The sequence below is a fragment of the Mustela erminea genome, chromosome 13, assembly GCF_009829155.1.
Source record: "Mustela erminea isolate mMusErm1 chromosome 13, mMusErm1.Pri, whole genome shotgun sequence".
NCBI lineage: Eukaryota > Metazoa > Chordata > Mammalia > Carnivora > Mustelidae > Mustela > Mustela erminea.
In genome coordinates this window covers 68886833-68908122 of record NC_045626.1, presented here as the reverse complement: position 1 = coordinate 68908122, position 21290 = coordinate 68886833, and the positions used below count along the sequence as shown (strand labels likewise).

The following is a 21290-nucleotide window of genomic DNA, read 5'->3' as shown; positions in this document are numbered from 1 at the left end:
CAGAATGAGGTTGTCCCGTGGAGTCAGAGAAGGAAGTGGGGCTTAAACTTTTACTTGTTCTGTCTAAACTGTTCCAAGAATACTCAGATTCCTCTGTAACAGGAGAATCAACAACAAAGAAACCAAATATTTACTGAGTACCTGTGATGTCTAAGGCATTGATCAGGGCCATGTTTTACCTTTATAAATTTTAACAGATGCTAGAGCCAGGAGAGACTTGAGATAATTTAACTGTCCTTGTTTTACATGTGAAGAAACCCAGGGAGAAAAATGGATCTGTCAAGGGTCACTCAATTAATGGTAGAGACAGGGCTAACCTAGGATTTCTCCTCCAGTGCTCTTTCTGATACTCTAGCTGCTTGAGGTAAAGAGCCTGGCACATAAAAAGTCCGTAATAAATATTTGTGGAAATGAATAATGTGTGGTTTGTCCCTTTCACTATCTCTCTCTCTGTCAAATTAAATATCTTAAAGAAAGAAAGAAAGAAAGAAAGCCTATATGTGATAACATTATAGAATTTCAAAGGTAGGGGAGAATTCTATTCATATATCTATCCCAACAAATATATATTGAATTCTTACTATATGCCAAGCATTTCTAGGCCCTGGTGGAACCAGCAAGAAACTAAACAGACCAAATCCCTTTCTTAATGGAGAGTATGTTCTGGTGGGAGAGATAGACAATATGTAAATATATGAATATTAAACATCAGTGATAAAAGCTCCAAAGAGAAAGAAAGTAGGATAAAGTCATAGGGATAGTGGGAGGTCAGGGAAGACTCCCTGGTTAATGACATCTAAGTGAGAAATGAAGCAAGGGAGTGAGCTATTTGGATCTCTGTGGGAGGAACGTTTTAGGCAGAGGGAATAAAAGAGAATGAGGCATGGCCCTGAGCCAGGAATGTGCTTGGCATGTTTGAAGAAAAGCAAGATATCCAGGGTGGCTACCAGATCTGGTCAGGAAATGCTGACCAAAATTTGAGGTAAAATTTGTGAAGTTTTAGGTAGATTAAAAGTGGTGTGGAGGGTGGAGTGGGGTATGATATCCTGGTAGGGAAGAAACTGGAAGTAGGATGCATAGCTGGGCAAGTTTCAAGGTTTTCACAAGGGAGAATGAATTGATATGTGTGGTAGAGCACAGAATGCACAAATGGGGAAATTATAGGAAGTGAAAGATAAAGCTGAGAGGATAGGTAAAGCCAGACTGTGCAGAGTTTAATGCTAGACTTGCGGAATTTGTAGAGACCATAGGTTTAGAGGGTGGGAGAGTCATGATGTATTTTATTTTTAGACTATATATCTGACATTGGTGGGCATGATGGATTGGACAAGGCTGAGGAAGGCATTAATCTGGAGGTGGGTACAGTGAGCCCTGAGCTTAGGTGTTAGTGACAGGAATGAGGAAGAAGGCACAGACCAATCTGAATGTTTATAGCAGTAATGTCCACAATAGCCAAACTATGGAAAGAACCTAGATGTCCATCAACAGATGAATGGATAAAGAAGATGTGGTATATACACACAATGGAATACTATGCAGCCATCAAAAGAAATGAAATCTTGCCATTTGGGGCAACGTGGGTGGAACTAGAGCGTATCATGCTTAGCAAAATAAGTCAAGCGGAGAAAGACAACTATCATATGATCTCCCTGATACGAGGAAGTGGTGATGCAACATGGGGGCTTAAGCGGGTAGGAGAAGAATAAATGGAACAAGATGGCATTGGGAGGGAGACAAACCATAAGTGACTCTTAATCTCATAAAACAAACTGAGGGTTGCTGGGAGGAGGGGGGTTGGGAGAAGGGGGGTGGGGTTATGGACATTGGGGAGGGTATGTGCTTTGGTGAGTGCTGTGAAGCGTGTAAACCTGGTGATTCACAGACCTGTACCCCTGGGGATAAAAATATATTATATGTTTATAAAAAATTAAAAATTAAAAAAGAAAAAAAAGAAGGCACAGACCATAGGAATTACCTCATGCTGGGCAGGACAGGGTGATTTGGATACCATGGATATGGGATGGAGGGAGCAACATAGAGTCCAAGAGGACCACAAAGTTTTTTTTTTTTTTTTTTTTTTTTTTTTAAAGATTTTATTTATTTATTTGACATAGAGAGATCACAGTAGGCAGAGAGGCAGGCAGAGAGAGAGAGGAGGAAGCAGGCTCCCTGCTGAGCAGAGAGCCCGATGCGGGACTCGATCCCAGGACCCTGAGATCATGACCTGAGCCGAAGGCAGCGGCTTAACCCACTGAGCCACCCAGGCGCCCACAAAGTTTTAAAGCTAAAAAGAAACCCATCATGCTCAGAGGGCTCTGTTAGGTTTTCCATGTCTTCTGGAGGCTGAGCTTATTACCATTGCAGAGCTGGCTTTTGGTCAGTGCAAACCTGGAAAGGGCTAGGGTTCAGGGGCATATTAGGAAGGGGTGCTGTATCACTTTGGCGTTTCAGTGAGAGGACCTGGAGCTCTAGGATTCTTTTACAAGCCTGTCAACCTTCTCATTCTTAACCTTTGTTTATATAGTAACAAGAATTAGACTCTTTTGACCTATTAATATATACCCAGCAGGAGCTAGAACATGAAACCATCGCCTAGTTTTATTAGAGTATTCCTTGAGCATCTACCTTGGCATTTTATCGTCAAGTCTTTCTGCCTATAATTTCTTTATTCTAGGAAAGAAAATCTAAAATATAGTTAAACATATAGACTTTGGAGTTAGCAGACCTGGGTCTAAACCCAGCTCTAACACTTGTTAGTTGAGCTTTTCAGCTTCATCTTCATAAAATGGGAATAGTAATAGTCCTTCAGTATGAGTCTTCATCTTACAGATCTTTATATTCTATTAATTCATGCTCGCATATGCTTAGGACACCATTGTCCAGTTATAAGGACTCGAAAGTAGTTGGTGTTTTCACCATATCATTGACAATGGGTAGTGAACTGCTGTTTGGGAACATATTAATTGGTTAACCAGTTCTCTGATAAGAAAATGCCTTCCCCCAGATAAGAAAATGCCTATTCATTCACAGTTAAGGAAACTTATGGTTGGAAGGGAGAACCTGAGCGCTAGAAAGCCACAGGAACCATCTGTCTCATTTGTTTCTCTACCAAGTGTCTTATTACTCTACCAAGTTTGCGCTGCTCTCAGCACCTAGTTTGTCCCTCTCTGACATGTGTTATTTCTGTACACATCCTTGTCTCTTACACTCCATGACTACTCACCAAGGGCCCCAGAAGTTCATGACCTAGTCTTTGTCTTGCACACGGGCACGTAGAAAATGTTTGTTGAATTTGTTTTGAAAACATTTCCTGCAGATCTTAGGAAAGACCTAAGACCTAAGACCTTTCCCTAGCCAACTCTCTAGATATACATGAAGGAAAAAAAGAAAAGCTTTCAGTTGCCAACTAAGTGCCAGGCACCGCAGGAGGTATTTTCACAACCATTAAGTTATTTCTCTTCATCTTCTTGGTAATCCTGTAAGGTAGGTGGTTATCCTCTTTTTAAAGATTAAGGGACAAGTTCAGAGAGGTTTAATAATTTTCCCAAGGACACAGAACCAGGTTTCAAACCTAGGTCTAGCTCCTGCTCTTCTTCTTGACCCTTACAAAGTTTTCCTAATAAAATAAAAGGCAGGGGCGCCTGGGTGGCTCAGTGGGTTAAGCCGCTGCCTTCGGCTCGGGTCATGATCTCAGGGTCCTGGGATCGAGTTCCGCATCGGGCTCTCTGCTCAGCAGGGAGCCTGCTTCCTCCTCTCTCTTTCTCTGCCTGCCTCTGCCTACTTGTGATCTCTGACTGTCAAATAAATGAATAAAATCTTTAAAAAAATAAAATAAAATAAAAGGCAGATGGAAACAACAGCAAGAATGAAACCTTCTGAGATGTCTGTGTTTGTGTCTTGTCTGTGTGTGTACACGTGTGTGTGTGTGTGTGTGTGTGTGTTAAGCCAAAAAATGAGAGTCCCCCAGTTTGGTGTCACCACCTCAGAGCTAGAAGGAATAATTTGATCCCTCCTCTTATGAAGGAGAAATATAAGGTTTGGAGAAGTCCAGAAGCTCCTTTAAAAATCATCTAATCCTTGCTGGGGGTTGAGGGGTGGGGGGGTAGGAAGTGAGTGGTGGGGTTATGGACATTGGGGAAGGTTTGTGCTATGGTGAGTGCTGTGAAGTGTGTAAACCTGGCGATTCACAGACCTGTACCCCTGGGACTAATAATACACTATATGTTAATAAAAAAAAATCATCTAATCTTTTTTTCCATAGACACTTGGTAATAGTTGGTAAGCTAGTGAGGAGGAAAACCTTTGGGATATAAAGAGTATCTAGAGGAATGTTAATCGTACTATAAGTCTTGTCGGTACTCACTTCATTAAGGTGTGATCTTTTCCCTTTTGGTTGATCCCTACCATTTGCTGCCCTGCCCCCTCTGCTTCCTGCTTTATCCTGGGACAAGTGGGATTTATACACCTGACATGCCAGTTCCCAGGGAGCACAGCAGTTACCATAAAAGTTGTTTTGTGCTGCACTGAACTGGCTGGGTTTTGTTCCTGGTTCTCATTGTCTAGTGGAACATGAGAAGCATCAAAGATTTTTCTCAAATGAAAGGATTGGGTCTGTGCATGTTGGTTCAGGCTAGGCTTTATGGTCTCATGAGCTTTCAGTACCTGGAATTTTCTCACCACTTTGAAGTCTGAAAAGGGCTAGTTTGCAGAAACCCATTTCTTAGACCAAGATTAAGGTGAACGTTAGTGTCTTGTGAGAAATGCGCTGGCACTGAGCTGGGGTACCAGGCTGAGCCCTTCCACTGAATAACTGTGTAGTCTTAAGCAACTCCTAACTTGTCTGAGGCTGCATACGATAATAAAAATGCAACTGGTCTGGTAGTTTCAGAACTTGGATTTGAGCCCCTCCTGGACCAGCTTTCTGATGGTTAGGCAAATCAAATTTCCTTCTTCAAATCCATTTTTTTTTTCCCCAGAAAAATAGACTGGACTAGAGTAGATGATTTTTAAGGGCCCTTCTAGCCTTACCTTCCTGTCATCCTACTGCCTGCCCCAGTGGATTCAGAAATTATTTGAGGGCCACATCACCAATTATTAAGGCAGGAGAGAGAAGTGTGTATAAGCTGAATATATGGATGTAGTTTTTTTTTTTTAAGATTTTATTTATTTATTTGACAGAGAGAGATCACAAGTAGATGGAGAGGCAGGCAGAGAGAGAGAGGTGGGGGGGAAGCAGGCTCCCTGCTGAGCAGAGAGCCCGATGTGGGACTCGATCCCAGGACCCTGAGACCATGACCTGAGCCGAAGGCAGCGGCTTTAACCCACTGAGCCACCCAGGCGCCCTGTATGTAGTTTTTAACTAAATATATTTTATGCCAGGACTCAAAAGATCCTGAAGGTGAGAACTTTAGTAATGAGCCATTTATTGTAATTCTTACCCTCTCTGCATTGTATACATATAACTTCTTAAAAGCAACAAATTGCAATAAAAACTGTGGAATCATTTTCTGATTATTAAACTCCTAATAAGGGCCCCTTATTGTTTTGAGGCTGCTGGGGACATTTAATTTGTCAAACTCCTTTTCTGGCCTCTGACAATCAGTAGGCATGGTTGATATGAGAAGTAAATATTGTAGAAGTAGAGGGTGAAGGTCCTGGTGCAATGAGGTATTTTCCTAGATGAAATATTTTCCAGGCAGACTGGACTCTGGATTGGTCTTTCACTGGGCCTCATAGTAATCTCCAAGACTTTGTATTATTATATTTCTCTTGCATTCCTTAGAATAAAGGTCGTAAAAGGGTTGGGGTACCTGACTGGCTCAGTTGGGGGAGGATGCAGGTCTTGATCTTAGAGTTGTGAGTTTGAGCCCCATGTTGGGTGTAGAGCCTACTTAAAAAAAAAAAAAAACAAACAAAAAGAAGTTGTAAGAGAGTTAAGATCATCAACTTTCAGGGCTGTAGAGAGTTGAAGAAGCCAAGAGTTTTCTTTTAAAGAGTATCTGGGCTTGAGAAGCTGAAGGCTTTGGGTGAATATTCTTGCTCAGGTACGTTTTTTTTGTTTAAGATTTTATTTATTTACTTGACAGACAGAGATCACAAGTAGGCAGAGAGGCAGGCAGAGAGGGGGAAGCAGACTCCCTGCTGAGCAGAGAGCCTGATGCGGTACTCGATTCCAGGACCCTGAGATCATGACCTGAGCCGAAGGCAGAGGCTTAAACCCCCTGAGCCACCCAGGTGCCCCTCTTGCTCAGGTACGTAACTGAAAAACAGTGTGAATGCTCAACAGAAAAACTGAGGCCTGTGCATCTACCTGTGACTTTACCCATAGGTAATTATCCTGAGAGCCCGAATCCTTATTCAATGGAATCATTCCTCTGACTATTGAAGTTTATCTTTGGAAATTACCTTTAGAGTTGGCAGTTGGTCCAGCTTTTCGGTTGGATTTGCCACACAAAGGAGTGTCTGTTCTGCATCAGGTTTTATGTTAGGCTCAGGAGATTTGAAGATGGTCAAAATGCAGCCTTTGTCCCTTAGATCTAGGAGTGGGGATGGAGAACAGAGAGAGGGAGGGAATGAAACATAATGAAACATAATGAACTATAATCACAAAACAAACGATATAAAGCAGGTATAGACAAAGTGAAAAAAGTCCCCCTCTGGGGGACCATCAAAGAAGGATAGAAGTTTGATTAAGGAAAGAGACAGTAAAGTAAAGTACCCAATAGCTTGAGATGTGAATGTTAGTATGCAAGAACATGAATGTGTGTAGCAGAAACAGAAAATAGATCAAGATGTGATTAGTGGGGTGCCTGGGTGGTGGCCTCTGCCTTGGGTTCAGGTCATGGTCTCAGGGTCCTGTTATCGAGGCCCGCATCAGGCTCTCTGCTCAGCAGGGAGCCTGCTTCCCCTTCTCTCTTTGCCTGCCTCTCTGCCTACTTGTGATCTCTCTTTCTGTCACATAAATAAATAAAATTAAAAAAAAAAAAAAAGATGTGGTTAGAGCATCCCTTTGTAACAGATGTGAGAAATAAAGGTTCTTTGGAGCCACGTTGTAGAGGGCCATTCATTCCTTTAATATTATACTACTCCCTTCTCTCATACCCACCTGGTTCCACCTTCCAAATGTCTCTCCAGTCCTTCCCTGTCCTTCACCACAGCCTGGGTTCAGGTCTTTCACTTCTTTTCCCTGTCTACAGCACAGTCTTAGCTGGCTCACTCAGACTTCCCAGTGTCTACAGAAGAAAGGCTCAACTATTTCATATGGCACTCCTGTTCTAGAGTCTATCCTATCCCATCTCTCAGAAGATATGCACTTTCTGTTATCTCTATCACTACTCCCTTCTCCATTGGCTCCTTCTGGTTATCATTTATATTAGTTCAAGTCTTTCCCATTAAAAAAAAAAAATCTGGGGCGCCTGGGTGGCTCAGTGGCTCAGGTCATGATCTCAGGGTCCTGGGATTGAGTCCCGCATTGGGCTCTCTGCTCGGCAGGGAGCCTGCTTCCTTCTCTCTCTCTCTCTCTGCCTGCCTCTCTGCCTACTTGTGATCTCTGTCAAATAAATAAATAAAATCTTTAAAAAAAAAAAAAAAAAACCTGGACCCTGTTTTCTGCTTGAGCTACCACATCTCTCCCCTTCACAGCTGCACATTTTAAAAAGCTATCTATACATCACTGCCCTCATTTCCTCACTTCCCATTTACTGCAATCTGACTTCCGCCCCCACCATTTCTCTGAAACTGTCTCACTGAGGGTGAAAGTGACCACTTATTGCTAAATTGAATGGACATACTTTAGTCATTCTTTCAGCAAATATTTAGTCCATGCCAACTATGTGTTGTGTTGGGAAAGAGCAGCAAGTGAGAAAGAGATTTAACCTAGATATATATTTTTTTAAAGATTTTACCTGTTCTTTTGACAGAGAGAGAGAACACAAGGAGGGGAAGTGAAAGGCAGAGGGAGAGGGAGAAGCAGGCTCCTCACTGAGCAGACGGCTTGAGGTGGAGCTCAATCCCAGGACCCTGGGAGCATGACCTAAGCCAAAGGCAGTCTGGAGTTATATCCCTAGAGCTTAGCACAGAGAAGGTGCTAAATAAGTGTTGGTGGATGGCTTTGGGTTTCTCAAGACAAGAAAGGGCAGGTTCTGGAGGGTGTGTCAATAACAAGTTATCTTAAATATCCTCATAGTGGAAAGTCCTGATCATTTTTGAATTTTGTAAATAGCCAGAAGTCATTCAGGTCCAAGATGCTGTATTGTTGAGTAAGTGGTCAAGTTAGAGACCATTCCTTTGGGTTAAAAAATAAAAATGAGAAACAAGATGTGGCTTAAAATAATGAGATTTGCTGGGGATAGAACAAAATAGTTCACAAACTGAACTAAAAACCCTTCCCTTTAAGAGTTCCAAAAACGTTTCAAACCTGTACCTCTATAACTTGGAAGATTCATTTGGACGTCTGTCTTCATTGAAAACCTTCTTATAGGGGTGCCTGGGTGGCTCAGTTCTTAAGCATTTGCCTTCGGCTCAGGTCATGATCCCAGGGTCCTGGGATCGAGTCCCAGATCGGGCTCCCTTCTCAGCAGGGGAGTCTACTTCTCCCTCTCCTTCTGCCCGTCCCCATTCCACTTGTGTTCTCTCTCACTGGCTCTGTGCACTATTTATCTCTCTCTCTCTCTCAAATAAATAAATAAATAAATTTAAAAAGAAAAGAAAACCTTACAAATTTATTGCTTGTGCACTCACTATCCATAACCTAATTTGAGTAAGTCTCTCAGACTTTGTACGTTTGAGTTTGTGAGGATAGTAGTGCATTCTCTGGGTCACTGCCACCCAAAAAACCAAAAAGGCCCCTCTTGAGAGTCTGAGAATTTTTAGATTCATGTGGTGATGGGCATATATGTCTTACCGCTGTGGAACTGGAGGAGAGGAACTGGTGGGTCAAGGTTTTAAAGCCTTTTGCCAGCTTGTTTGTGCCCTGACTGTCCCAGAATGCTGCTGAGCAATCTTGAAGTGTCTGGAGCTGTGCATTGTCTATTCATGACCCCTATGCCTGTGAAACAGGGTTCAGTGACTGTCACCGTGCCTGTGGCAGTCTGGAGTTACCCAGAGAGAACAAAGCTGCATACACGGAGCATACAAGGGAGTTTTGTAACAACCTTGTCCTGCTTTCTAGGGCTGAGTCAGGTACCACAGCTTGATCTCAGCTGCCTTCTTTATTTCAAGAAGTTGGTATCTGAGCCACAGCAGGGATATTGTGTTTTGTCCTTTTTGGAGGGACATGGATTCACTCTGTGTTACTGCGCATGCTAACCTCTCAGCCTACACAGCCCTTCCCCATCTTTACTCAGCCTCAGGCAAATCTTCTCCATCCTTCAAGGTTTAGCTCAAGTATTAGCTTCCCTTACAAAGACTTTCTTGACTTCGCTAAGTGGAATGAGCAGGAATCAACATGGTAGAGTGATTGGAAAGAGCATGGACTTTAGTATGAGCTGGGCCCGAGTTGGAATGCTGGATCTGCTGCTTGGCCTGACACCCCCTAGCCCTGGGTTTCAAGTCTCCCACCCTAGAATAAATTTAATACCTGTTTCACAGGATTGATTTGAGAATTAAATGAGATTGGGTCTCTGAAAGCACCTGGCACAAGCCTTTGGTATATAGGAAGTGTTCATTAAATGTTCTTTTCCTTCTATACCCATAACTTCTTTCTCCAAACTAAAATAGCACTTTGCTTCTAACTCTGCAGTAAGATGTAAGGGAAAAATTACAATGTGGGAGAAGGATTCCTTTTCAGTGGATTTGCTCCTTGAAGATCAGAGATGATGTTATCCAGGAGTCTCCAACATAGAGCTTGGAGAGGAACCATGGGTCCGGTAAGATGTTGGTTGAATGAATGAGCTCCTGGACTCAGTGATGGAATATCTATACAACCAGGGCTTTTGAGGAATAGGAAAAGGCAATAACATGTTTAACCCAGAGAAGTTTTTCTGGGTGCTGACTGGGAATAGTCACAGGAAGGCCTGACCCTGAAAAGAAAGAGACCTTGTTCATTTTATCTACTCAGAGCTATAATAAGCAAGGGCTGAAATTCTAGGAAAAGGCAGGTTTTGTTTCTGTGAAAAAAAGGAACAATCAGAACATTTCTAGAAGATGGAATGAGACTCACCTTTTTAAAAAAATTAACATATAATGTATTATTTGCTTCAGGGGTACAGGTCTGTGAATCCTCAGTCTTACACAGTTCACAGCACTCACCATAGCACATACCCTCCCCAATGTCCATAACCCAGCCACCCTATCCCTTTCCCCCACCCCCCAGAAACCCTCAGTTTGTTGCATGAGATTAAGAATCTGTTATGGTTTGTCTCCCTCTCCGGTCCCATCTTGTTTTTTTTTTCACACTTCCTTCCCCCCACGACACCCCGCCCTGCCTCTCAAACTCAAATTCCTCCTATCAGAGAGATCATATGGTAATTGTCTTTCTCTGATTGACTTATTTCACTTAGCATAATATCCTCTAGTTCCTTCCACATAGTTGTAAACGGCAAGATTTCATTTTTTTTTAAAGATTTATTTATTTATTTGACAGAGAGAGATCACGAGTAGACAGAGAGGCAGGCGCAGAGAGAGAGAGAGAGAGAGAGAGAGAAGCAGGCTCCCTGCTGAGCAGAGACCCCCCGATGCGGGACTCGATCCCAGGACCCCGAGATCATGACCTGAGCCGAAGGCAGCGGCTTAACCCACTGAGCCACCCAGGTGCCCAAGATTTAATCTTTTGATGGCTGCATAGTATTCCTGTGTGTGTGTGTGTGTGTGTGTGTGTGTGTGTGTGTGTGTGTGTACACCACATTTTCTTTAACCGTTCAACTGTTGGTGGACATCTAGGTTCTTTCCATAGTTTGGCTATTGTGGACATTGCTGCTATAAACATTCAGGTGCACATGCCCCTTCGGATCACTACATTTGTATCTTTAGGGTAAATAACCAGTAGTGCGATTGCTGGGTCGTAGGGTAGCTCTATTTTCAACTTTTTGAGGAACCTCCATGCTGTTTTCCAGAGTGGCTACACCAGCTTGCATTCCCACCAACAGTGTAAGAAGGATCCCCTTTCTCTGCATCCTTGCCAGCATCTGTCATTTCCTGACTTGTTAATTTTAGCCTTTCTGACTGGTGTGAGGTAGCATCTCACTGTGGTTTTGATTTCTATTTCCCTGATGCTAAGTGATGTTGAGCGCTTTTTCATGTGACTCAGATTTTAAGGCCATGAATTCCTGTCCCTGGGGAGATAAGCAGGCTGGATAAGTGCTTCCCAGAGAACTTGTGGAGGGGGGAATTATGCATTTATCAGAGCACTGGCCAGCCCTTTCATTGTAAGTCCATTAACTCAGTCTTACTCTGCATGATAAGAATCCCGTCCTGTACCTCCTGCTACTTTGGGCCTCTAAACTCCCTGGTTTTGTGTGCAGGTGAAGATACCTGGAAGTGTCGGGGCTGTGGGGACCATGTATCTCCAAGCCAGAGGCGGTACAGGACTGTCAACGAAGCCTGGCACAGCTCTTGCTTCCGGTAAGTGGGTCTGTCCTCCTGTCTTTGCCAGTGTACTACAGGTCAGCCACTATTTCATGTTCTGGAAAAGACAAAAACACGTTTCTGACTTGAGAGTTCCCATTTTGGTGTGGGTTGAGGGGAGAGGGAGGAACGTGCCAAGGAAGAGCATGTGAGCAAATATTTGGTGTGAAAGTGAAAGAGTCACAGATGGGCTGGGTACAGCTAGAAGTAGGGTGAAGTGGTGGGAACAGCCTCTCCAAGGTGTCCCAGCACCACCCTCACTTTACAGATGAGGAAACTGAGACCCAGAAAGAATGAGTTTCCCACAGCTACCCTACTCATTATGCAGGTGCCTCAAGGGTTGTTTTTAGTGCAATTGGCAGAGTCAGCCCTCCACTGCAGGATGCCTCCCTACTTTCCTGCTTTTTGTTATTTAATTTTATTTTAGCTCTTAGATTATTGTTTGAAGGAATCTCTGTTTCTTAAAAATAACAACAGAGACTTTAAAGTTGGATTTGTTCCTGTTGTCTGAGACTCTGTTTTCTCATCAGGAAAACACGGACGTTAAAAATTTATCTCATAGATTAAAAATTTATCTCATAGACTTGTTGAGATCGAATGAAATCATATATGCCAAGGGCCCAGCTCATGGTAGGCACCCACTGAATGGTTATTTCTTTCCCCTGTGAGACTGGAATCTTCAAGAGTGGGAGCCTGTCTGCATTCTCCAGAACATAAAACAGTGCCTGGCCTACAGTCATTCCACACTGGAGGCTGGGTGGGCATGTGTGCCCCCGTGGTCTGAAGTGGTAGGGCTGTTGCTCATATCTTTAGAATGGGACAGACTGTAGACAGGCACCAAGTGCTGTAGATTCCAGCTCCCACACACAGCTCATGTTACAAAGCATCCCCCATGCTGATATCAAGTAATGTAATTGACCTTTAAGCACTTGCCTCCACCCAGGAACGGTGTGGGGGGTTTGGCCTGGAGAGCTCTGGCCTCTGGAAGAGTTGGAGAGGAACTGCATTTTTCTGCCCTTTCAGCTCAAACTCTGGGCTCTCCAGTCTTCTCTGTGGATCTAATTGCTTTGATTCTTCCTTTTACCCTCAGGGAAGCTGATTCTTAGTAAGGGCTGGAGCAGATATGTCAGAAATATTAGGGACCAACAGATAAAGCCTTTGACTTGCCCTTTCATTTAGAGCTGAAGCGAATCCTAATGAGTTTCTAGTCCAGGGCTCACGTTGGCACCTAACCCATATAGTCATATTTATTCCTGCTCTTTTCCTATTTGTGTTAACATTTTCTTTTTCTTTTTATTTATTTATTTATTTGAGAGAATGGGAGAGAGAGAGCATGAGAAACGGGAGGGTCCGAGGGAGAAGCAGACTCCCTGCTGAGCAGGGAGCTGGGGACTCCAGGATCATAACCTGAGCCGAAGGCAGTCGCTTAACCAACTGAGCCACCCAGGCGCCCTGTGTTAATATTTTCTATCCAAAATAACCAGAATAGGATAGAACAAGTTAATTTGGGGGATTTCTGGATTCTCTGAACACCAAAGAAATTCAGAACCAGAAGGGACCATCTATTGTGTGATATAACCCTTCATATCACAGTTGAGAGGCCTGAAACCAACAAGACAAAAAGAGTTACAAAGACAGGTCATGGATGACCAGAGTTGACCTTAGAACTGAAGGCAGGGCACCTGGGTGGCTCAGTTGTTAAGCATCTGCCTTCAGCTCAGATCATGATAGATCAGGTCCTGGGATTGAGCCTGCATGGGGCTCCCTGCTCAGTGGGGAGCCTGCTTCTCCCTCTCCCGCTCCCCCTGCTTGTGTTCCCTCTCTGTCTCTCACTGTCAAATAAATAAATAAAATCTTTTTTAAAAAAAGAAAAAAGAACTGAAGTCTTAGGATCAATTAGATGCCAGTTTGTTAGGGAATGTGTGTGTGTGTGTGTGTGTCAGAGTGGGGGGTAGAGAGGAAAACATATACGCACATACATGTTCAGAAAAAAGTAAGGTACGTGATACTGGTGGATGAGTGCAGCTTCTGGAATGAGACTGTCTGGTTTCAAATCCTGGCTTTGCAATTTATTAACTGTCCTTGGGTGACTGCCCTGAGCATCAGGCACCTCATCTATAAAATGGAGATACGTACTCATCCCATAGGCTGTCAGGGAGGATTAAATGTGATAATCTATATAAAGTGCTCAGCATAGCATCTGACACATAGAACTCCCATAATATTCAGTAGCTGTCACTTTATATTATATTTTGAGTGTGTCTGTGTACACCTACGTGCGTGCATTTATTTCTCTTAATACATACCCATTGGTCTTCTAATGTGGAGCCTCAGAGATTAAGGTTAACTTTGAACTACCCTGGCACAGTTACACCAAAGATCATGCCTGTGGGGAAGTAGAGCATCTGGGGTAGGTCTCCTAGTTGCATCTTTGTCTCAAGGACAGGGTTTCTCTAATCCAGCTCTATTGAAGGAGCGCATTTCCTGACTCCTGAGCTTTCCCACAAAAACTGGATGACATGAAGTCCTCAGACAGAGCCTGGTAATTTGCCCTGGGGAGACAGGCTGCTTTGGAGCCAAATGACTTTTGCCCAGATTGGAGAAAGATCTACAGAGCTGGGAACACTGTATCTGACCCCAGAAATAACCTGGTTATAAGGATCATGAGGCATCAGCTGAATGTCTTTTAAATTCTCTGATAAATTCAGTGTCTAGGCACAGTGTCTAGGTCCTGCTTTTAGCAGGACCTTCTTCCCCGCATGGTACCCAAAGAAATTCATTTTTCATGTCTCCCTTCCAGCCTCGCTCTTACGCAGTTGAGTTAGTTACAATAAAGGAAATGACTTTTCTTTTCCCCTTCCCCCACACCTTTGTTTTTCTAGTTACAGGGCAGAGCTGGGTATTCAATGGAGAAATTGCTGGGGTTTGGCCCAAACTCTCCTCCCTTCACCTTCTCCTTATATTACCCAATCCCTCTCATCCGTAGCGGGTCCGTAATTCTGCCTCTGATAAGCTTCCGCCAGATTCTCAGGTGCCTGGGACAATAGGAAGTCACTGAAGGCTGGAACCTGGGACTGTACAGCAGAGGCCAGCTGACAACCTCCTGGAAGTAGCGTAGTCTGGTGCATTTGGGCACCTGGCCAGGATCCTTCTGATCCTGGATGCTTGTCTGAGTAGCCCTCCTGCCTCTTCTCCACAGCTTTCCCAACAGGCCTATTTGGACTCTTAAGTACCTCTGGCCTGAGCAGTGCCACTGGTTCTACAATTGGGGCCATTCTCTCGGAAGCTCTCTGGAACTGGTTTTCCTCTCCATGAAGGAGGCCAGGAAGGCAACCAGACTGCATATTCTTTGTAGCTGAGGTTAAAGTATAGAGCTGGCATGTTTTTAATGGTGACTTGGCATGTCGGAAAACCAAAGAAACTTGACAAGTTTTCTGATGATTGTCCTTTAACCCTCATCAAAAGTGCTTAGCCAACGAGGAGGGGTTGTGGAAAAAGGGAAAACTGCCTCTATTAATTCATCTTTATCACCCTTACCTGAGACTCTGTAGCTTGACCTGGTTCCTAAGGACATTATTAGAGGGAAAATACTGAAGTGTTTTCCATACTTAAGGCTCCTGGGAACATTTCAGGCCTCTTTTCATGGGATCATGAGCACAGACTCTTTGAGCTTTCTCTTTTTGAGAAGTGATTTCTAATGCCTATGCTCTGGAAAAGGAATAATACAAATATAAATCTGCCGTCATTTTATCGGGCAACAGACCATTTCTGCTAAATTTGTGACTTCAGGATAGGTGAAAATGAGCAGCCAGAGACTGTGGTGTAATGGGCTGGTGACAATAGGATAGCTTCTGTGATGCTGAAAGCCATGCTCATTTTCTTAACCCGCACCCCAACCTCAACAAGCATAGTACATCATAATTATAGTAAGGCTACCGTTTATTGAGTGTTTACTGTGTACCAGACACTGTCCTAAGCATTTCACATTTGTATCATCTAACTTAATTCTTTTTTTTTTTTTAAGATTTATTTATTTCAGAGAGAGAGAGATAGCGGTGGTGGGGGAGGGTGGCAGAAGGAGAGGGAGAGGGAGAAACTCAGCAGGGAACCTGATGTGGGGCACCATCTCACAACCCATGAGATCATGACCTGAACCAAAACCAAGAGTCAGATACTTAACCAACTGAGCCACCCAGGCGCCCCATCTAACTTAGTTTTTTTTGTTGTTGTTTTTTAAAGATTTTTTTTATTTATGTATTTGACAGACAGAGATCACAAGTAGGCAGAGAGGCAGGCAGAGAGAGAGGGGGAAGCAGGCTCCCCGCTGAGCAGAGAGCCCCATGCGGGGCTGGATCCCAGGACCCTGAGATCATGACCTGAGCCAAAGGCAGGGGCTTTAACCCACTGAGCCACCCAGGCACCCCATAACTTAATTCTTATAACAATGTAATAACTATAGTACTGGTCATACCTATTTTACGAATAGAGAAATGAAGTTTACTTGCTCACAGTCACAGAGCTAGTAAGTAGCATAGCTGAGATTTGAATCCAGGCATTCTAACTCCTTGCTTACAAGAGTCTCTGCATTCCTGAATATGGTCATGTCATTTAACCTCGTGAAGCTCGGTTTCCTCTTTTGTAGCTTCAGAATAAAATACACTCACCCTGCCTGTCAAACACTGGTGGTGTCAGATAACACTGAAGGGTATTGGTTCAAAAGCTTTATGAACTCTCAAGTGTCAAATAAACGTGCTGTTAGGTTTCTCCTGGGTCCCTGGCTCCTGGCATGGGAGTTCATGGAGCAACCCTGCCCTCTGCTGTTGTAATTTTGATGTTGCTCCTGCATTTATGGACCCAAGACTTTGATTTTAGTTTGCTTATTTGTCTAGTTTATCTCTAAGGAAACAGCCAGCCAGCAACTCATTAAGGCTGGCAGTTAAACAGGGGACTGGGGCGTGCCTGACAGAGGACAAACACCTGGGCCTTCCTCTGCCCACAAGAGGGAGTCCAGCATGAACACAGAGTGGGACTCCTAGCATATAGCAGCAGTATGTGACCTTCAACATGCCTTAATACTGCTCTGTTCCTTGGGAAGAGAGAATGAAGATCCCAAAGAAGCCCTACAGCTACTGTCTGGGGCAGGGATGAAGAGGAGTAGAGTGGAGCCAGGGATGGATGACAGACATTTATTAAGCATTGTATTGGGAGTTTTACTTAGATTATCTGATTCAACCCTTACAATAACCCTACAACCCCATTTTACACAAAACAAGGTCCAGAAAGGTAGAACTTGCTCAGGGTCTCACACATTTGAACTCAGGTCTCCCTGGCTCTGAAGAGGGTCCTCTTAGCACTGGGACGCCCCAGAAGGAATAGTAGACTTGGAGTCAGAGAAGCTGGATTTGAATCTTAGCTGAGCCAGGCTGGCGGTGTAACTGTGGGCAAGTTCCTTTGTCATTGTGAGCTTTAGTTTCTCATCTATAAGATGTGGTAAAAGTAGGGTTACCTGGGTGGCTCAGTCAGTTAAGTGTTTGCCTTTGGCTTAGGTCATGCTCCCAAGGTCCTGGGATCGAGTTCCATAGGGGGCTCTCTGCTCATCGGAGAGCCTGCTTCTCCCTTTCCCTCTGCCTGCCACTCCCCCTGCTTGTGCTTTCTCTGTCTCTGTCAAATAAATAAATAATTTTTTAAAGTTTAAAAAAAATGTGGTAAAGGTAATCCACCTCATGAAGAAGTTGTGAGGATCAAAGAGGTGATGGATAAGTAAGCACTCTGAAAACTGGAGGATGGTATGTTGTAAAGGGTTAGCAGCAAGCCACACATGGCAACTTTGGGCTGCTTACATTTGCAGTTCACTTATAATTTTGAGCATCATTTGCTATATTAAAGTTACCAAATTAGATGATGTTGGGGATACAGATTTAACATAGTGGCCTCGTCTCATAACTGACTCCCTCCGACTCCCTCAGACAGCTAAAGTCATAATATGGAGCATTTCTAATAATGGGCTCTAGTCTGGCATCCATTCTCATTCCCCTGAAACAGCGTTCCCTTGGTAAGTTTCCAGGGGACAGTCACATTGGTCCATTCATTGGCTGCTGTTTAGGCTTCATATTATATGAACTCCCAAATTGCACTAGAGGTTGTAGAGACAAGTAAATGAGTTTGGAGTCAGCCTGCTTGGGTTTTCGTCCTAGTTTATCTTGAGTCAGCTGACTTTGAGTTTCTTTGCCAGTTTTCTCACCTAGAAAAGGGGAAGAGAAATGCTTCCTGCCTCAAAAGGTTGTGCTGATTGAATTTGATCATGTATTCAAAGCCCTTCACACAGTACCTGGCCGTATTGGGATTTAATAGATGTTAGCATTTATTATTATTGTCTTTGTCACTCTTGAAACTCTTGGCCTCCATGAAATTCCATACTGTCCTGGTTTCCACCCCCATGCACATTCTTCTGGTCATTCCAGTTTGCTTATCCTCTCTCTGGCTCTGAAATGTTACTGTTTCTCTAGGCACATTCTGTTTCTCCTCAGGCAATCTCACTCACACCTATGGCTTCTGTTGTCCTCCACACTCTGATGACCCCGAAATTCATATCTGAATTTCGTTCAGAACCGTTTCGGTCTGAACCATTCCACTGGGCTCCAGTCTTGTTTGTCTTGCTGTCAACTTCCCCTGCCCATTTGAGTGTCTTCCAGACATCTCAGACACAGCTAGACTTTTAATCTTCTCCCAAAACTGGCTTCTCTTCAATATAACCCATCCTGTTTAATGGCACAACCATCCATCCCTCTGCCTAAGTCAGAACCTGGAAGTGCTTCTTGATAGCTCTTCTCTCTTACCCATATCCACACCTGTCAGGTTTTTTGTCCACATTTTATATATATATATGTTTATATTTAAGATTATTTATTTATTTATTTGACAGAGATCACAAGCAGGCAGAGAGGCTGGCAGAGAGGGGGGTGGCAGGCTCCCCACTGAGCAGAGAGCCCAATTTGGGGCTCAGTCTCAATCCCAGGACCCTGGGATCATGACCCGAGCTGAAGGCAGAGGCCTTAACCCACTGAGCCACCCAGGCACCCCTCCAGATTATATTTTGAATGCATCCATGTCTTTCCATTTCTCCTACCACCACCCTGTTCAGGCTACCATCATGTCTCACCTGGATAACTGCAATAGCCTTCTAACTGTGCAGTCACTCACACTACGCAATCCATTCTCCACAAAGTGGCCAGAGTGAATGACTTTAAAAAAAAATCCGTTTTTTTTCACACTGCTTTCTCCCCATCCTTATATATCTCCATGACTTGATAGCACTCTTGGATAAAGACCAGTCCTTAATGTGGCCTCCAAAGCCCCTTGTGGTCTGGCTTCTGCCTACAACTTCCTGCTCTCTCTATTTCCAGTCTCACTGCTTTTCTTCACAGGGCCTGCTCATGTTCTCTCTCTTACGCTCTGTCTCAAATAAATAAATAAATAAATAAATAAATAAATAAATTTTTTTTTTTTTTAAAGATTTTATTTATTTTTCAGAGACAGAGGGAGAGAGCGCGAGCGAGCACAAGCAGACAGAGAGGCAGGCAGAGGCAGAGGGAGAAGCAGGCTCCCTGCCGAGCAAGGAGCCCGATGTGGGACTCGATCCCAGGGCCCTGGGATCATGACCTGAGCCGAAGGCAGCTGCTTAACCAACTGAGCCACCCAGGCGTCCCAATAATGTTTTTTTTAAAATGAGTTAAAATCCAGTGAAGTATTCAATGACCAGATAAAAATATTGAATCTGGATTTGGTCACCAGAAGGGGGTTCTTTAGTGTAAACAGGGTTGGTTGGACTGACTCACTAGTGCCAGAATGAAATTTCCCTCTGTGGCTGCTCATGTCCCTTTAAGTCCATGCTCATAGAACAACCTTCTGATGCCTAATTCAGCTTCTTGCACTTCTTGATAACGGGAAGGGTCTGGAGGTGGTAACTGTAAGATGATATAGGTGTTCTAATTTCAAGTGTGAATTCATAAATGGACCATGGAATTGATAAATGGTTAGAGCCATCCTAGAATGTCTTCACCTCTCTGGGTACCTGTTTCTGGACCTCAGAGGCCAAAAATGAGGCCTGAATTAGGGTCATTCACCAAGGTAATGCTAGCCTTGGAAAGGTCCCTGGGTGATCAGCCAGTCAACCTTTTTCTGACCACAACCCTTCCCTGTGTCTTCAGTATTGGCCTACTGTTGTGGAATTTTTTTTTTTTTTTAACCTAAATCCTTCCTTTTACAGAGGAAGAAATTGAAGCCCAGAAAGGTTTAATGGCTTGCCTCAGATCACATAGCAAGTCTATTTTTAGCCAGGTCAAATTATCAGGTCTTCTCTTTCAGGCCAGGGTTCTTTTCCTGGCATCACCTGGAGATTTATTAAGGTATCCAAAGCATTTATTTTCCAGTGCAGCCAGGAGAAGAATGTCTATGTAAACACAGTTTTGGACACTGAATGTTGGACATTAAGTTGTATCACAGAGCAACAGTAGATGATTATCTATAAGGGGTCACAACCTCATTCTTAAGTGCTTGTAGCCCATACAGGCAAATTTCAGCTGATAAAATGACCAGCTTAGTCTCTACTGTTGGTTGAGGATGAAGCCATAGTTTGCTGTTTGTGAACACTAACTGGCCAGCAACTTCAAGTGGGCATATCTGCAGCCAGTGTAGACTTCAGACATTCAAGGAGACAAACTGACCACTAAAGACCAGCACTGTCTTTGGTGTTTTAGGCTTTATGTTCCATTTATTGTGAACCTCTGGTTGTTTCAACACCTCTGATAACTCTTCACTGCCTGTGGGTGACTCTTTTACCTGACAGACCTACGTCTTAGTGATCTGCCCGCCCTCTCCCACCATCCCAGCCTCCCCTCTGGTCACCTTTCACATGTGCCCTGCTCTGCAGCTTAGGAACCATACTGTGTTACGCCTCAGTGCATTTGCACATGTTGTTCCACCAGGCTGGAATACCTCTTGTCTGCCTGGTAATCAGCCTTTAGATTCAACTGATACATCTTGTCCCCTGTGGAAGAGCCTCACCAAATCCAGTGAACCTTCCCCACCAAACAGAGGAGCCTTTCTCCTTTGTTATTCTCATACCTCTGTTATAGTTCTGTTGGTATTTATTTACACATCTAACATCACTCCAGGTCTGGAGCCATATCTAGTTCGTCTTTGTATCCCAGAGCTTAGCAGAGGGCCCAGAGCGTAGTGGGTACTCAGTGTTTGTTAGGCAAATGATGTTTTTGTCAAATGACCACCTTTCTCTTTGGACATATGGATAAGCCCTTTCGGTATGCATCATCACCATCTCTTTGCTCTGCAATTTTCGCCTAAGCAAGAGCTTTCCTTCTGAAGTGAGAGTATGGAGACATAGGCAGACCTCTGCCTATAAATGTCATTACAAAGCCTAAAACCATCAAAGCTCAAGGGATGGCATGGCTTCTGTACCGTGGCAGCTAATTTGCCTTGTATTTTTCCCCCAAAGGCTAATAGAATCCCTTTTCCCTTGGGCAGTACTAGAGGGGTGCTAACAAATGCTCTTTCTCCACATTCATCACTATTACCAGGAAAAACTTCCCAAGTACCTCAAACCAGATTTGAGGACAGTTTTTTTCTCTCTGTCAGTCATCTTCTGTTCATACCTTCCTGAGACTGCTCTGTAGTGATCCTGCTTAGATCGGAGGGTGCTCGACTGGGCCCCC

General features: G+C 43.8%; 1 protein-coding gene across 3 annotated transcripts in view; it reads left to right on the top strand.

Annotated features, from left to right (window-relative positions):
• The window catches only part of LIMK2 (LIM domain kinase 2), a 59377-nt gene that overhangs the window by 2282 nt on the left and 35805 nt on the right, over nt 1–21290 (top strand). The window contains exons 1-2 of one of the 3 annotated variants that reach the window (XM_032311054.1): nt 11345–11363; nt 11460–11559. Coding sequence is in view for 1 of the 3 variants with exons in the window: in XM_032311051.1 (XP_032166942.1) it covers nt 11460–11559 (100 nt within the window). In the remaining 2 variants the exon portion in view is untranslated. Of the gene's footprint in view, nt 1–11344; nt 11364–11459; nt 11560–21290 lie in introns of those variants that run through there. The other 2 variants (XM_032311051.1, XM_032311052.1) reach the window with 2 other exon arrangements.